The sequence below is a fragment of the Euprymna scolopes genome, chromosome 10 (genome assembly GCF_053919585.1).
Source record: "Euprymna scolopes isolate OS-2025 chromosome 10, ASM5391958v1, whole genome shotgun sequence".
Lineage (NCBI taxonomy): Eukaryota > Metazoa > Mollusca > Cephalopoda > Sepiida > Sepiolidae > Euprymna > Euprymna scolopes.
The window spans coordinates 21,133,448-21,151,480 of NC_136491.1; the positions used below are offsets into that span (position 1 = coordinate 21,133,448).

At 32.8% G+C, this 18,033-nt stretch overlaps 1 protein-coding gene across 1 annotated transcript in view; it reads left to right on the top strand.

The window, feature by feature from the left end:
- The window catches only part of LOC145285851 (flavin-containing monooxygenase 5-like), a 24,470-nt gene extending 11,784 nt beyond the window's left edge, over positions 1 to 12,686 (top strand). The window contains exons 3-5 of the mRNA XM_080134291.1: positions 4,414 to 4,965; positions 8,040 to 8,205; positions 11,920 to 12,686. Of these exons, the coding sequence (XP_079990417.1) occupies positions 4,414 to 4,965; positions 8,040 to 8,205; positions 11,920 to 12,170 (969 nt within the window). The 3' untranslated portion in view covers positions 12,171 to 12,686. The remainder of the gene's footprint in view (positions 1 to 4,413; positions 4,966 to 8,039; positions 8,206 to 11,919) is intronic.
- The last annotated feature ends 5,347 nt before the right edge of the window (positions 12,687 to 18,033 follow it).

Below are 18,033 nucleotides of genomic sequence, written 5' to 3' on the forward strand. Positions count from 1 at the left end.
TTGTTATATGTTTGTTTTTTGACAACTTTTTCGAATCTATGTGTACAGTAATACAAACCCATTGAAAAATATTCATTTTGATTAAAAAAATATTCATTTTGATTTTAAAAAAATATTGTTCATTTCGATTAAAAAACATTTATTTTGATTTAAAAAAATTCATTTTGATTAAAAAAATAGTTTAATTTTAATATTTGTTTATTGTCTTAACCCATATCAAATGTTTTGCTTGTGTTCTGCTTCAAATATTCATAATCTTACATGCATAATTTTCATTTAATTATATTAAATAAACTTCAAGTTTACTACAAATCAAATCGTGTTCCTTCACTTTTTTAAAATGTAATTTATAAGTAATTAAAGAACGCATTCTAATCTTTAAAATCTATAATACAACGAAATATTCAATTGCTTATAATACTTAAACAAACAACTTGTGTTTTTTTATTATTTTTTTATTATTAATATTAGATGAGTTTCAGTATAAATCATCGTGTTCTTTATTTCAATCCAATTTTGAAGTTTTGTAACGCTGTCTGTAAAAATTACTGTTCATTATTGACAGTCTAAGAGTTCCACATATCTTGCTTGTTGGGACCTCGGCGATGACGTCATTTTTTCAGCTGGCCAGCCATCTTTATAACGAAGGCCACGCCACCATCCCCCCACCAAAATGGGAAGCCTGGCATTTTCTCACCCGAAAGGGTGGAGCTTTGCAGTTTCTCCCCCCAAAGGAGGGAGCCGGTGTCCCCCCCCAAGGGTGGGGGGGGGGCGAAGAGGCCAGGAGGAGGTGACTTTGGAGGGGGGGGGGGAGAAGCCTCCAGGCACCCTCCTCCCTGAAGGTGGGGTTGGGGATTATCTCTCCCTGAATGGGGGAGGCCGGCACCAAGCATGTAAATCCAGAGGGGTGACTTTTTTTGTTACCCCTCAGAGTGGGAAGGGGGCCGATCACCCAGGCAACGCCGGGTAACCCCTGCTAGTATATATATATATATATAAGTTTAGTGGTTATATTTAAAATATTTCTGAAAAAACAACATATAGACACATATATTCGAATTAAGAATTTATTGTTTGACAAAAGGAATATATAGAAGGGGTTATGTAGATTTCCTTAATCCATGGATTTTCAATAAAGGGCTCACATCATCAGAGGAAATGAAATGCGGTTAGCAAAATGTTCAGTTGTGAATAGGCACTTATTTTGCTTTTCAGCACAAATGTTGAAAATAATTTTTTAAGTGGTGAATGATAATTATATGGATATAATTATAGGAAAAGGTAATTTGATACAACCTGGGTAGTCAATTACCGGAAGGAGTACAAGTAAATTCTTAATTCGAATATATGTGTCTTTGTGTTGTTGTTTTTTTTCAGAATTTAAATATAACCACTAAACTTATATATTGCTCTATGCTTAAATATTGAGCTTCTCCCTTTTGGTTAGGATCGCCTTGAAAGTATTACTTCAAGTAATACCTATCTGGATCTTTCATCTGATTTCTAATCAGTGTCTTATCTCGATTATATATATATATATATATATATATATATATATATATATATATATATATATATATATATATATATATATATATATATGGGATTAGTCAGCAAAGAAGAGAGTTCGGTAGACAATACCCCGGAGGATACAAATCTCCATGACAGAAAATGTCTGCAAAAGTCAACAATATAGTCCTGAATTTTCCGACTGCAATGACCAGTGATCTATGTTATTTATGAATAAACAAGATATAAACAACAGAATACATATATGCTCGTTTATAAGCGAGAAAAGGTTCTTCCTGTGTAGCATTTCGGTGAGTTGTCTTATAACTTGTATAAAGATGTGGGGGAAGGAGACATTACCTCTGTCCTATAAAAGATGATGAGGAGATTGGGTTTAGTTATCTTCAAGGGTGGTGTTGGTATTTCCGTGTTTGTCTTGTATATTCTTTGTTATATGGTTCCATGGGTGTTCCTTAGTTAGTGTTGATAAAATGTAATTCTTATTTGTCTTTTGTGTATGGAGCAGCAGAATTGGTCCGGGTTCAATAACTGTGTCGAAGTAGCCAGAAGTGAGCGCATTCAGCTGGTTTCAATTCGAATGAAGGTCAGAGTAAGTTAGTAGTAGCGACAAAATAGCTGTGTGGGAGGAGGTAGAAAGAATACTCTAAGCAGTGTGGTTAGATCGACCTTAACTGATTTCATGAGTCATGAGATTTAGATGGGAGATGTGAGTATGTGGGTATTCATGACGGAGGGGATTTTGAGGAAATGGGGGTCGGTTGCCTTTATCGTAAAGTATTTTTAGTAAATTTAAATATAATTATTTCTGGATTGAATGGGTTATTATTATTATTTTAATTGCATGAATTTATATGTGTTGATTTTATATTATGGAGGAGTTTAAATTAGTTAGATTTGTGAGGTGGGGGAGTTGTAAGTGGAAGGGTTCTTATTTTGGTTTGAGGTTTGAGGCCCGGGGAAGAGGGGGGGTTCTATGTTAATTTACATTAAGCTTTGGCTTTAAATTGATGAGGACATAATCTTGCTAAAACTGATGCTAATTGCTAATTGGGGTGCAGTTTAATAAGCAGTGTGAAGTGTTAGAGTTTGCGAGATAAGATTTGCTTAGAGAGAAACTGAGAAACTGTCAGTAAAATAGTTGTAGCGTTAGTTTGAACTTGCCAGGGAAAAGTGATTCAAGGTGGGTTTGCTGTATTAATGTTATATAAGCGTTATATATTCAGAGAGTGTGCTAATAGTTTATATTAAAAGATTAAAGTCTTTGTGGCGATTGCAGCAGGGGAAAAAGTCTTTGTGTCGATTGCAGAGGAAAAAAAAAATTTTTAATTAAAAAAATAAAAAATAAATAAAAAATAAAAAAATAAAGAAATAATAATAATAATAATAATAATAATAATAATAATAATAATATTATTATTATTTAGGGTGTTAGCCGTTTGCTTGGGGCAAGGAACAGCAAGGGAGGGTGCTAAGTTTCTGCATTGTTAACATTAGAAGTGCTAGATATTAGCCCCTGTCTGGCGGTGTTCTTACAGCGGGGTTATTTGTATTTCCGTATTTGAACTTTCTCTTGTGCCTGCAACTACAAATTATCTCTGGTTGTCAGGCGATGATCGTCTTGGTTGTATAAATAAACAGTTATTTCGTTTTAAAATGAATACGAGACACTTTATTGTTTATAATACAGATTTGGTTTATTTACAATTTACACTTCAAAAGTAACAGTGATATCATCTTCACAGTGGAAGGCTAGGGTTTAGGGTCGCAGAACTCTGTGTCAACCTGTTTTCTCGCTTGTGTCTTTCTGCTCTTTTTATTTATATCACTTTGACCTGTTGACCATTTTCTCGCCAGTTTGTTTAGTGTTTGCAACTCTCTGGGTCATAGTTTCTGTTGATTGACCTGTTAACCTTATTTCCGCTAGCATTTGTTTATTGCACTTTTGCTGGTTTTGATCTGACCCATTTAATATCGGTTAGCTTTCCTGACCGATTGACGTCATGGATATAGGTCGTTTTAAATCCCGGGATTTCCCAATGTGTTCTTTTGTTTGCCTGGATACAGCTTCGTAACACTATTATAGGTAATCTTTTCTGGGATTGACTTATTGTTTCCTTGATCGCACAGACCCTCTCCCTAACAATTCTTCAATTTATTTTTTTTCATTCATTTTTTCTTTAATTTTTATTCATTTTTTTCATTAAGTTTTTCATTTATTTCTTTTATTGGTTTTTACTTCATTTTTTACTCTATTTTTTTCATTTATTTTTTATCCTGCTTATCTTTCATGACCTTTATTTCAATTTTTACATTTTTTCATTTTTATTAATTTTTCAATTATTTTGCAGTTAATTTTTTTAAAATGATTCCATTCGGGAGCAATAAAAGTATTAACATTACTTTATTATATTTGTTAAGTGAGGGAGGTAACAGAATCTGTTATTCTATTTGCTTGTCTGGGAGCAATAACTGTCAATTACAGTATTACATTTAAATCTCTTTGGACTATTTTCATTATTAACATAATTTCTCTTAGTATTATTGTGAAAGTGGGTGCCGATGAAATTGCCTGCAATAAAGAATTTCATTATGTTTTTTTTCACTGCATTAAAATAAGAGAGAGAAATACAAAGGAGAAATAGTGAGGAGAGGGAGGAAAATGGAGAAGGGAAGATAGAGATAAAATTTTTAATAAAGTTTCAATGAAAGATGTGTTACATACAAAGGAGAAATAGTGGGGAGAGGGAGGAAAATGGAGAAGGGGGAAAAAGACAAAGATAAAAGTTTTAATAAAGTTTCAATAAGAGATTTTAGATACACTATTTAACTTCTATGTTGTTTTTGATGGCCACAGACAAATCTTGTGAATATATTTCGTTTCAGGTTTATCTTAGCACTCGAAGAGGTGCTTGGATCATGAACCGTCTCTTTAAAAAGGGTGTTCCAATTGATATGGCTTTTGCAAAAAGATCCATGAAAACACTTGAAAGTTTGCTGCCTTTATCGCTTCTTGAGTGGTATACTGAACACCAATTGAATCAACGTTTTGATCATGCCCTTTATGGGATCAAGCCAAAGAATTCTTTCAGTTGCCAGCATTCAACATTGAATGATGACCTGCCCTATAAGATTATCTCAGGACGTGTTCGGATCAAACCAGACATCAAAGAGATCAGTGAAAAGGGTGTCTACTTTGTTGATGGAAGCTATGTGGATGCAGATGTGATTGTCTTAGCCACGGGCTATCAAACTAAGTTTCCATTCATCCCCAAATCTGTGTTTGATATCCAAAATAACAAAGTTCAATTTTATAAATATATGTTTCCACCTGACAATAAAAAGAACACACTAGCCGTCATTGGTCTTGTCCAACCACTGGCAGCCATCATGCCAGTATCAGAACTTCAATGTCGAGTTGCAGCACGTGTTTTCAAGGTAAGATGTATTCCTTTTTAACTGTTTATTTATTATGTTGGATATTGGACTTTTATTTTATACTAGCGGGGGTACCCGGCGTTGCCCGAGTGTTTGTTTCCGGGACGGGGGTGGGAGTTTTAAAAAATGTTATGGTAGGTAAGTAGGAAGGATCAAACCCGGAGTCATGAGTAAAAGTAGGAAAATAAAGTGTGAAAAAAAAACAAAAAAAAAACATCTGCAACATTAACAGTTCGGCCACCAAGAAAAGTCCATTCCAGTTGTTTAGGAAAAAAAAAAAAAAAAAAAACCGACTACGGTAGGTCGGCGCGAACGTGAAAATATAATGTGAATCGTCCAGCACGCTAACCACTACGCCACAGAGCCCTGCAGCTCAGTTTAGTGATTTTAAATAACTTCACATGAAAGAACTACGAAGCCAAACCGGGGTTCTCTTCTCAACTGTTCCTTGTGAACGATCCCCAAACGGTGTTAAGTGGTGGCAGGGGGAGGAAGAATTTATTAGAGAGAAAATATTTTACCACTTCCATTGATCTTAACCGATTTTGGCCGTGACTTCTCAGCAGAAAAAGTATAGAAATCTAAGATTATCGAGGAATTTGAGAAATAATAAGCCTATAACACACCTCAGATATTGTTCTGCCGTTTGTGCATATTATATTTGCATGAAATATCTTGATTTTTAATCCTATTAATGTCAAAATCAGACGTGAAAAAATGAGTTCATTTTATTTATATAGATAGATAGAAGAAGATAGATAGAAATAGAAGATAGATAGAAAGATAGAAGATAGAGATTACTCTCAAGTAAATACTTGGCAATTTGCATAAGCGAGTTTATTATAATTTATGTTGCTTTTTGCACACCTGACTTAAGAGAAGAGGTTCTACATAAACTCTCATAGAAGAACTTCCAGGGGAAGGAACTCTCAAATATTGAAGGAAGTTAATTTTGATTAACAAAAAAAGGGAAGAGCACCTCACCTCTGCTGAACTGACTTTCTTAAACAAGGAAAACACCTTCCAGACCAACCGTTTTTTTTTGGGGGGGGGGGGGGAAATCATACAAAAAACCTACTAAGTATCTTTTTGTTATATTTGGAATTTACAGAATCCCAGTTCATCTATAATCATGACCAACCAAATTACGAGCCGAAACGCTGTTGTAGCGTTGATCTTGTCTACATATTATGTATTTTGTTGATATTACGTCATTGGAAAATGTTAAGAACGGCACTAACAATTAATAAATATGTAGTTGGATTGATGAATAAAAAAAAGGAATAAAAAAACATGCATGGATCACTAGTCTGCAAGTGCTAACTGAACATTGGGGTATAAGGATAAAGCATAAATTAACAAACAAAATGTTTATTTATCAACGATTTTCCAGAAATGTAAAATATAGTTTGAAAAAAACAAACAAACAAAACAAATAAAGTTTGTTGAAGTTTTCAAGTAAAAAGTTCTTGAATAAGAAATAGACAAATGTTTGGTATAAAGTTCTGTTGTAGGCATGTATGTGTGTGTGTGGGGGGGGGAGAGTCTGCCTTCTGGATGGCATGTGTTTACTAGAGATCAAGCATTAGGCTTAAAGGGATTTCAGCATTACTAATTCCATTCCTCTGGTATGCACGTTTGAAAAGTCGAGGCAGGTGTCGCAGTCGCATTGTCCAGGAAGAACTCTTTGTCCATCAAACCACTCTTGTAGAATTTCACGTTGGATTACGACATTTGCATATAGGTGTTACCTTTTTTTTTTTTTAGGTTTGGAAATAATTCCGTTGGTTGAAAATTCTTTGATTTAACATTTTAGAAAATGATAAAGAGAAAATTGACTAAAGAAAGAAAAAGGATAAACAATTAAACCATCTGTGTTTTAGCATTCATCTGAATCGCATCTCGATGTAAAACTTTGACGATAAAAAAGTGTAAAAGAAAGAAGCAAAAGTAAGCTGACGAACATCAAAAAAAAAAAAAAAAAAAAAAAAAAAATTAATTGAAATATAAGATCCGCAAGTTGATTAACATATTGAGTTAATTATATTTAAAAATGAAATGTTCGTTGCAGGGGACATAACTCTGCCATTTGCTGATTAGGGGGACATAACTCTGATTTTGACATAACTCTGAAGTTACGTTTCTGAATTTTTGAGATGAGGATTGGTTATATGTATTATTATTTATCGGACTACTGTTCTCATCTGGAGTGTGGTTTTCACAACGTTTCGGTCGATATAAGCTCCGACCTTCTTCAGGTGTATCTTGTCTAACTCGGGAATGTTTCTGTCAAACTCGGGAATTTGGACGAAATTTCAAGCGGAACCCTTTATTTACTTCACGGGGGTAGCATGCTCTTGTTCCGTCAGCCATGACTGGATAGAGGTCCTAAGTAATTCGCAAATGTATATTTCGGTCGCCCACACTAAGGATTGAACCTTCAATCTTCAGGAGAATATCACTTTTACAATTGATTTTTCCCAGTACTCTACTGCGCCAGTGGTTCTTGCGTTGCTGAAGTTGATTAACATATTGAGTAGGATATTGGGGATAAGACATGAATTAACAAAAAAAAAAAAAAAAAAAAATGTTTATATATTAACGATTTTCAGAAATGTAAAATATAATTTGAAAAAAACAGACAAACAAAGTTTGTTGAGAAGTTTTCAAGTAAAAAGTTCTTGAATAAGAAATAGACAAATGTTTAGTATAAAATTCTGTTGAAGGCATGTATGTGTGTGTGTGGGGGGGTCCGCCTTCTGGATGTTTACTGGAGATCAAGCATTAGGCTTAAAGGGATTTCAGCATTTCTCATTCCTGTCTTCGGGTATGCACGTTTGAAAAGTCGAGGCATTGTCCAGGAAGCTCTCTATCTTTATTCATCAAACAAAGAAATCAAATTACAAAAATTATTTTTTCAAAATTTGTTTAAATATTGAAAATTTTGCTGAAAATAAAAAAAAAACCCATCTCACTGACAATATCTTTATTTAAAAATTAATTGAAATATAAAATCTGCAAGTTGATTAACGTATTGAGTTCATTATATTTAAACGTGAAATTGTTCGTTTCAGGGGGACATAATTCTGCCGTCTGCTGATAAAATGTGGCAGGAAATCAAAATGAAGGAAGAAATAATGGCAAAATCATTAGTGAAAAGCTTACGACACAACATCCAAGTGGATTTCATCAAATTCATGGATGAATTGGCACAATTGTGCGGCTGCAAACCAAATCTTTGTATGTGGATTTCTTTTTTTTTTTTTTTTTACAAGGTGGTCACCACTTATCAAGGCCCAGAAGCCACTCGGGGATAAGGGTTATTGCATGTACAGTATGTTAGTATTGGAGATTTGATAAAGTGTCTTACTTAAGGGGGCAATTCATCAGGAATTTGTTTATGTTGGACTTGAAGACATCCAACCTGTAGTCAGGTGGGAAACAGACAAACGGAAGAGAGTTCGGCAGGTGTGCATTTCTAAGAAAAAAGCTTTGTTCATGGAATCTACGTTTTGGTTTTGGCACAGATAAAGAGTGGGTAAAATTTTTTATAGTGGTTTCGGCTAGATGGGTGTTTTTTGTAAAAGATTGGCGAGGGGGAACAAGAGATTGGAACTCAGATGAGCACTTACATGGAAGTAATGATAAAACAAAGACAAGCTCGCAAAGTTTCTTCTGTGGGAGAGAGGTTGCAGGGAAGAGAAAAGGGCATTCCCCACTAAGCCTATTTTGTACTCTGTCAAGGTAGGATAGACTGTTTTTACCAGCTCCTGCCCAGATGTGGCAGCAGTACTCCATCCTTGGACGTACTTGGGTTTTATATAGATAGAGAATTGCATCAGCAGTGAGATATCTTCTGGAGCGGTAGAAGGATCCTACCATTTTCCAGCGACCTTGGCAACTGACTTGATGTACGTGTTCCATTTCAGGTCAGGAGTAAAGGTAAAGCCCAGAAGCTTGTCAAAACATGGAGCTTTCCCTAGACAAGAGCCATCCATTTCACTTGATGTCAGATGGGGATCAGAACGTTGATGATGTAAGGATAGGAGTTTGGTTTAAGATGCATTAAAAGTAACCAGCCACCTCTACCATGCGCTCGAGATCAGAGGAGAGAGAATCAGAGAGAACTTTGTCATTTACGGCCTTTGATGTGTTGCCATAGATGGTCGTGTCATCAGCATAGATGTCAACGAATGATTTAAGTATGTGTTTTGGGAGATCATTGATGTAGATCAGGAAGATAGTTAGGCCCCGGATGGACCTCTGAGGGACTCCAGCATTAATACTGTGGGCCTCTGATTTATGCCCATCAGGCACTACTCTTATGAGCCTATCAGAGAGAAATGATTTAATGATTGAGAAAACATTTCCAGTTATACCATAGCTGGAAATCTTGTGAAGTAGGCCCTTATATCATACCTTATCGAAGGCCTTTGATATGTCAAGAGCAATTGCCCTAGAAAGGAAGCCTTTGTCAAGAGATTCACTAATCCTATGAAATATAACCGTTAGCACATCTGCTGTAGATCTGGCAGGACGGAAGCCATATTGCATATCACTAAGAAGGTTATTTCTGCTGAGGTGGTTGACTACTTCTCCATTTATTGATTCCAGCAACTTCTTGGGTTTTCTTTGGATTCTTGATTCCTTGTTTCATGTCTGTTGTTTTCTTTATTATAAAAAACTTCATTACTTGATCTTAAGTTCATAGAAATTGTGTCTTAAATTTTGTATTAATTATATAAGCGGCTTAAAGTACCTCATTGCCAATCTATATATAAATGATGAAAATCGTTTTTCTGTCAATATCCTTTTTATGGTTTTCCATCCAACACAGACCTAAAACACAAACCAATTATGTAAACTATGTATTGTTTATTGTAAAAAAGCAAAAACACTGGACTAACATCTTCTTTGATTTAGTCTTGGCCGATTTCGTACTTGAACACTAGATCCTGACTTAAGAATCATTCACGACTAAAAGAAGAGTAAAAAAGATGATCGTCTATTAAAGTTCTACACAAATTTTTCTTTTTCAGTTTATTGAGTATATTTATATTTGTAAATTTAATTTGTGACTCAATACAAATGGATTAATTAAACACTTTGAATAAGCACAGATTCCAAGAGTTGTATCAAAATAATCAAATTTAAAAATCAAAACACTAAGTTGAAACTGAATATCTTTTTTTACGTGCATTTATAAATAATAATCTATGTGATATATCTGAGGAGTTTAGAGCATATAAAGTTATGAATATATTAACAGCATAAAACTGCCATCTTCATAAGGTTTTTAAGAACACCCCCACCTCATTCTTTTAAAAGTTTGCTACTACTCTTCTATGAAGAATTTCGTCATGAAAATTGAAAACCGATCAGTTTGGGTTCAAACATTTTTCTTTATTTTTCTTGTTATGTCTGTCTTTATTTTTCTATTTCTCTTTATTTTTATGTTTGTCTTTATTTTCTATTTTTCTTTATTTTTCTAGCTATGTTTGTATGCATAATGGTTAGTTTGGGTTTCGTCATGAAAATTGAAAACCGATCAGTTTGGGTTCAAAATTTTTTCTTTATGTTTCTTGTCTTAAAAATATGACTTCAATTTGACGAGTAGTAAAAATTAAAAAAAAAAAATCAATTTTCATACCACAACATTTTTTTAACTTTTTTAATGCATTAAAGTTGTAAGTCACTTTCTATTTTCATTGTAGCAGTTTTTAATTACCCTCTCCGAAACATTTTTAGTGAAATCCTAGAATTTGACAGCTCCATTGGCAAAATGATCATCAACGAGAATATCAATCTGTAGAAACAATTACTTAAAGGTTGTCATAAGCAACGTTCACAGCCTTATTTTGAAAAAAAAAAAATGAAAAGAAAAAAAAAAGAAAAACATTACTTGTGCTTAAAACTAAAGTTCGATTTGTAGTTCTTTCAGAACTTTTTAATTTACCTTTGTAGGCGATTGTGTATAAACACCCTAAAAATCATAGCAGAAAATAAAACAACGAAATAACTAATATTTTGATGATAGGATCAATTTGGCATATAATTTTAACGTGAAATGAATTCCCTATTCATTCTTTTCCTTTAGAACAGTTTGCCTCCACATTCTTTTAATATAAAAAAATTATTACCCTTGCACTAATCCTGGATTCGAGTGACAAGCCCACCTTTTTACAAATGCGTATTTTTGAACACGGACTTTAAATCTGAGTACCAACCTCCTCGTCCCCTAAAAAAACTCTTTATTTTAACATCCAACTGTAGAGAGGAGTTGCAAGCCCCTTCCCTTGTACAAAAAAACATCCGTTCACAGAAGAAAATCACCAAACCTTATTGGAAGAAGAATGTTTGCTCACTTCACAAACTTACAGTAAGGAGTACAAAAAAACTTTCGGATATTCAAACATCTGTGAATGTTTCCTTTATTTTAACAGGCTAATCGGGATTGAGCACAGAACCAGAAATTAAACTGTTAATGTCTTATATTAACTGAAACTGCATTGAATAGAAGTTATGTTTGTATGCATAATCGACCCTATAACACGTGAAATGTTAATTCTTTGTATAAGTCTGTTTTTAAATACATTTAAAATTTTCCCACGTAATGGAAATGCAAAGCAGTTCTCCACTACAACACTTGACGCAACAGTTATTCAATTTCTAGTTGAATCTTTCCTTCTTTTTCTTTTTTTTATTTTAACAAACACATTTCAGGTGAAATGATTATTAAGTGTATTTCGAAATTAGTATAAATTCCAAAAAATGATGCAAAATGATTCAGTAGAGAAATAATTACAAGTAAAACTAGAATTTATCGAATTTCTAATCAACCTTTTCTTTTTTTTATCTTTTTTTTCTTCTTTTTAATTTTTTTTTCTATTTTTGTTTTCTTGTTTTGATCTCTTCCAAATTCTGTTTCATCTTTTTCTTCTTTTCTCTGAACAGGGAAAATGTTGCTGGTTGATCCCTATCTGGCTTTGTATTGCTTCTTCGATTCTTGCACACCGTACCAATACAGATTGGTCGGCCATGGCAAGTGGAGTGGCGCCAAGGATGCATTGTATAACCAATGGAATCGAACATTTTCTGGTTTGAATCCATCTTTTAAACCAACTCCAAATACTGCAGCTTCCAATTTTCTTGTGGTGGCCATCTTGTTTATTGTGGCAGCTTTTCTGCTGAAATTGATGTATTAATTTTTTTTGTTGTTTTTCATGATAATTTACCATTAATATTTTCTATACTTTTGAAATGTTTCCTGACTGCAATTTTTAAAGACGATTTTTTTGGTTCTTATTCATTATAATTTGTCTTTTATATTTTCTATGCTTTTGAAATTTGTCCTGTTTGGAATTTTAAAAGACAATGACAAGTGAGGTACCTACTGTTTTGATGATCCTGTGCCAAACCAAGATTCTTTTATAAATCTTTTTTTTTTTTTTTTTTAAAAAGAATTCTGCTGTTTTTAATCCACAAAAAGCAGATTCTAATTTAAATTGTTAAAACCTCCTCTGAATGCGAGTTCCTGATCGAAATCCATTTTTATAAGAAAAAAGCTGCCTATTTTTTAGGGTCTTACCAGTGGCAAGAAGTCCAGGACGATTGGAAGCAATGCCGATATAAGCGGAGAGCAAATATATTTTCATTTATTTTTTTAAATATGTTTTTTCTAAAGTTTCTGTTTTTGAAAAATAAAAATGTATATTTCCATCTATTTTTATAATGTTTCTTTTTTTTTTCTTCTACAACTGCTGAGGCCCTGTCGGTGGGGCATTGGAATACGCCGACTGCCCCCCTGCAGAGGGTAAAAGTCCCTCAATGGGGGTCCTGGATATGACCTTAAACTATATCCAGTGGTGAGGCCCCAACTTGTGGGCTTTGGGGAGTGTGGAGCCACCCTTTAATTACCATTGCTCCCAGGTCTACTCTGACCCGGAGTGGTAGTACCTGTTAGGGTCCCAACTATAGGTTAAATAGAAACCGACGTGAAAACAATAAATATATTCTATTAAAAAAAAATTCTTCAAAATCTTTGGATTCGGTATTAAATAATCCGAAAAGGGTTGATATGCCGTAAAACAAAAACAACCAACCAACTCTACAACTGCTGATTAAAACACATATATTTTCATTTATTTTTATATTTGTTTTTTAAACTTGCTGATTCTGAAAAAAAAAATATTTTCATTTATTTTTATAATGTTTCTTTTTTTTCTAAAACTGCTGAGTAAAAAAATATATATTCGTTTATTTATATAATATTTGTTTTAAAATTACTGATTCCGAAGAGATATATTTTCATCTATTTTTATAATGTTCTTTTTATCCTAAAACTGCCAATTAATATATATATTTTTTCATTTATTTTTGTAATATTTGTGTTTTAAAGTTGCTGATATTGAAATAAATATGTTTCATCTATTTTTAAAATGCTTCTTTCTTTCCAAAACTGCTGATTAAAATAGATATATTTCCATTTATTTTTTATAATATTGTAGTTTTCAAGTTGCTGACTTTGAAAAAATATATATTTCCATCTAAAATGAATACGTATGTATTATATACGTTTGAAAGCCAAAACACAACACAATATTATGAAGGATAAACAATATTTATTGTTTTAAATTAATATATTTCGAAACAATACTTAATCTTCAGATTTTTTTTACATTTTCCTTTTCTTTTTTCTTCTTTCTTGTCTTAGTGTTGAGTTTGATAAGAAAGTTATTAAAAGACATTCCGCATTGTTGTTCTTGACGGTGTTATTTTGAAATGTCGGAATGACGTTGTCTACACGTTTTTCAGTTAAGGTTGTAGAGAAAGAAAGAAAGAAAATGTACAAAATTGCTTCGAAATATATAAACAACAAATATTGTTCATCCACATAAAATTGCGTCATGATTTAGGTTTCAAACGTATATTATACATACGTATTCATATATGTTTTTTTACATAGGCGTCACCACTTATCAAGGCCGAGAGGCCACTCAAGGATAAGGGTTAAAGAGTGTACAGTAGTCAAAAGGACAAATATAGTAATCGATAGTAATGGAAGTTCGGTAAATTTGTTAACTTAAGTGGAACGGCTCATCAGAAACATGTTCACGTTGGACTTGAAGACAATGATCAAGACTACTATGTTATTCTCTATTCTAACTTGAAGCACAACATAGTGCAGTAAGTAAAACAATCGGTGTTATGACAAAATGTATCTCTTTCTCGATGGTGCTCATTTTGGCGTGCCTCAAATCTATTTAATCCAAAGAAACAAGAAGAGTTGTGTTTTAGTTTTTGATCTTGTGCGGGTACAAGCACACTAAATCAGTACCAATTATCTTCAAAGAAAACAATTTTATTCCCCAAACTTTTTTTTTCATTATTCTGACGTTAATTATTTGAAAAATTATCAGGTGAAAATTTTCAGGAGTCAATATGGTCAATATAGGAACATGGTGGCTCAGCAAAATCAAATATCGATTTTTCAGATTCAAGGCTATCGATGATAAACTTTTAGAAATAGACTGATTTGAATATACACATACGCACCTACATCTATCTATCTATCTATCTATTTCTCTCTCTTTCTCTCTCTCTCTCTCTCTCTCTCTCTCTCTCTATATATATATATATATATATATAGAGAGAGAGAGAGAGAGAGAGATAAAAAGGAACAAACTGTGTTATGAACGTTCATCAACGTTTCGTCTTTATTTCGATACTTCCTCTGGAATAATGAGATTAAGAAACATCAAAATATTTGAAAATGTTTCATGTACAAAGTGTGACGCTGCTCTATTTGAGGAAACGGAAAAAAGACGTTGCAAATTAAAAAAAAGGGGGGGGGGCTTACGCTGTTAAAGAGAGGGAGATTTTTAATAACGTCATATAGGCGTTAATATGTTTTTAAAAGATATGAACGCAGTTAATATTCTTTCTCGAAAGAATATATCTATTAAAATTGAAATATAGGTTTGTAACAGTTCCTTTTTATTTCTCTATTTTGTCGGAATACTATTCCCATTATTTGCATCATGTGTGTGTGTGTGTGTGTGTGTGTGTGATGGGACGATCCTAATGTATTTTCTGATTCTATACTAATTTCCTGATTCTGATACAATTAGTGATTCCGATTCTTTATAAATCTCGAACTATAAAATGGTTATTTTATCTCGATTACCATAAAACGCATCTTAATTGTGCATATATTTTCTCAAACGTAAAAAAAAACATGTGAGGGGGAGTGATTTACAAATTTTAGTTTTACTGGAAGTTTAAATCAATAAATATTTATTATTCTATTATTACTACCAGCAGTGGAAGATTTTTCTTAAACTAAAATCAAATAGAAAAACATAATTAAAGGAATCTTTTTTTGCATCGGAGAATAAGCACAGTTTTTTTCGATTCCGATACCCTGAAAACTCAGAGTTTTCTGATTTCTGATTCTGATTAATCGTCTCAACACTAATATATATATATATATATATATATATATATATATATATATATATATATATATATATACCCTTCACCGGATCATCCATTCGCGTGAAATCACCTTGTTCTTCACCCTTTTCCCTCTAAACATCGGTAAACTCACTACTCGTTCAAGCAGCCGCCAATAGCGTAATGGTTAGGAGCCTTGACTGCCGTACAAACGGTCGGGTTTCAATCCTGGCTTGAGGTAGTTGCATGTCTAGCCGCACTGATGAGCTGTGAAACAGCGAAACAGTACTGTATGTGGATAATTATATATATATATATATATACGTATGTATATATATAAAGAACAAGTAGTTAATAAAACGTGTTAAAAACATTTTGAAAAAGAGTTAAAAACATATTTAATTTTAAAAAAGGAAGCACAAAATAAGTGGATAGCCCTTAATCCACGGAGTTTTGAAGAAATACTTTCCTTCTCATCAGAGGGTAGGATTTAGCAAAATTCGGGATCGGATTTTGCTTGCAAAAGTATTTAAGGAACGACAAGTAAGTCATAGACCTTACGTGGTTACAAATAATGAAGCAGAGGGAAAAGGGTGAAGAACAAGATGATTTCACGCGAATGGATGGTCTGGTGAAGGATAAAATATCCAATAACGGTAAAATCCAAAAAAGTTGATTAAATTTCCATTTCCACAAGTAAAATCCAAGGGAATCGTGTAATTGGAAGATGGTTCAAAGTAATCCAAAAGGCAGAAATCTGTGGAATAATTCACCAATGGGTATAGGGATAAAGGAATGAGTTCAAATAATATTATTATAAGATGTGCGTTGAAAAAGAAATGGAAGAATTTAAAACACGACTGTCAAGGCTGGGCTGATTTAAGAAATATATATATATATATATATATATATATATATATATATATATATATATGTATGTATATATATATATATATATAATTCGCCGCAACGCTAATATATATATATATAATATATATATATATATATATATATATATATATAGTGATAATTATATTTATATCTGATATATATTTAGAACTCAAAATATGTATCCTTTTTTACATAAATACGTTTTTGTATTTTAAAATTAACAGTGTTTTATAGGTTTTAAATCATGAAACGGCTCTAATTTAAATCTAAAACATAATAGTTTGTTATTGTCATGTTTTTTTTTTTTTACTAAACTGTACATAATACAGTGCTTCCTAAAAAGTCACTGAAGGGATTTGAACTTAAATAGATTCTTTATTTTTGATGTCTTTCTGTAATCTTAATACAGACGAAGACGTTGGGAAATATAAAAAATGCTAAATTTAAACAATCTTTATTCATGAAAAATAATGTCTTTTAAATGTTCCTCATTTTCAATGTGTTGTGGACGCATCAGAGTTAATTCATTGACATTTATGCAGATGACATGATCATGGGGTGGGAGTGAGGTTGTATTTCTGTTTCAACCTTCTTACGTCACATATCTGATTTATTAAATAAAAAAAATAATCATATAACAAATATATTATGTATACAGGGTGTGCATGTAAACAGCGTAGATGTATAGCGATCGTATATATGTTTGTCTTATATATATTATATATATAAGTCTGACTTCCATAGGCGTCCAATCATAAAACCCCATCTGCCTGCTAATGCATTGCGTATTAGAACTGATCTTCCTTGTAACTACCTGTACATATAAAAATCTATATTTTTCATTATATTACCACTACATGTAGCCTAAAGACCCTTGCTGGGATTTTGTCACGTATATTTGCTTATATTATAGTTAGCTTAAATTTCATCTATAAAATTAATATCAAATTAACATTCCCGACAACTATTAAATGTAAATATCTCAACTTAACATAACTTTACACATCCAGAAAATATTTCTATCTTATAATATACTTTTACCAATCATAATAATCGGCTATTATTATTTCATCGTAATAATCGACCATTTTAATAGTTTCCGGTGTTTTCCGGTAGACTAACAATACAACACTTCCGCCCTGTATGTGGAACAAATGACATGAAACCAATAATACGAAAACAGGCAAAACGAATAGCAAATTAAGGATTCTGTTATTTAAAAAAAATCCCTTTGAAGTCGCTCACATATCCACACCTGAGTATATTAGTATTATCATCTCACAATGAAAACGGACAGAACTCCTTTTCACCAAACCCGTAATCCACATCAATCCGCCTGTACAAGCAACCTTATGAAATAACATAGAGGGGAATGAAAAACAGCGAAAGAGAAAGAGAAAAAGAGATTTATGAACAAACTAGACAACCTCTGACCCGTTGGGTCAGTATATGTTATAGCTAGCGATGGAATAGTGAGTATGCAGAAATCTCTCTCTCTCTCTCTATATATATATAAGTGAAAGTGTGTGTGTGTGTGTACATTTTCCTACGCAATAACTCTGTCAATTTTAAGCTTACAGATTCGAAATTTGATATACAGGGTACTGAGATTTGGGAAAATCGATGTGATTGGTTTTCGGACAGAAATTTGGCAATTAAGGGGTCAAAGTTAAACGATTTGATCTTTGAGAACTCTACCAAACTCCTCCAACAATTTTGGAT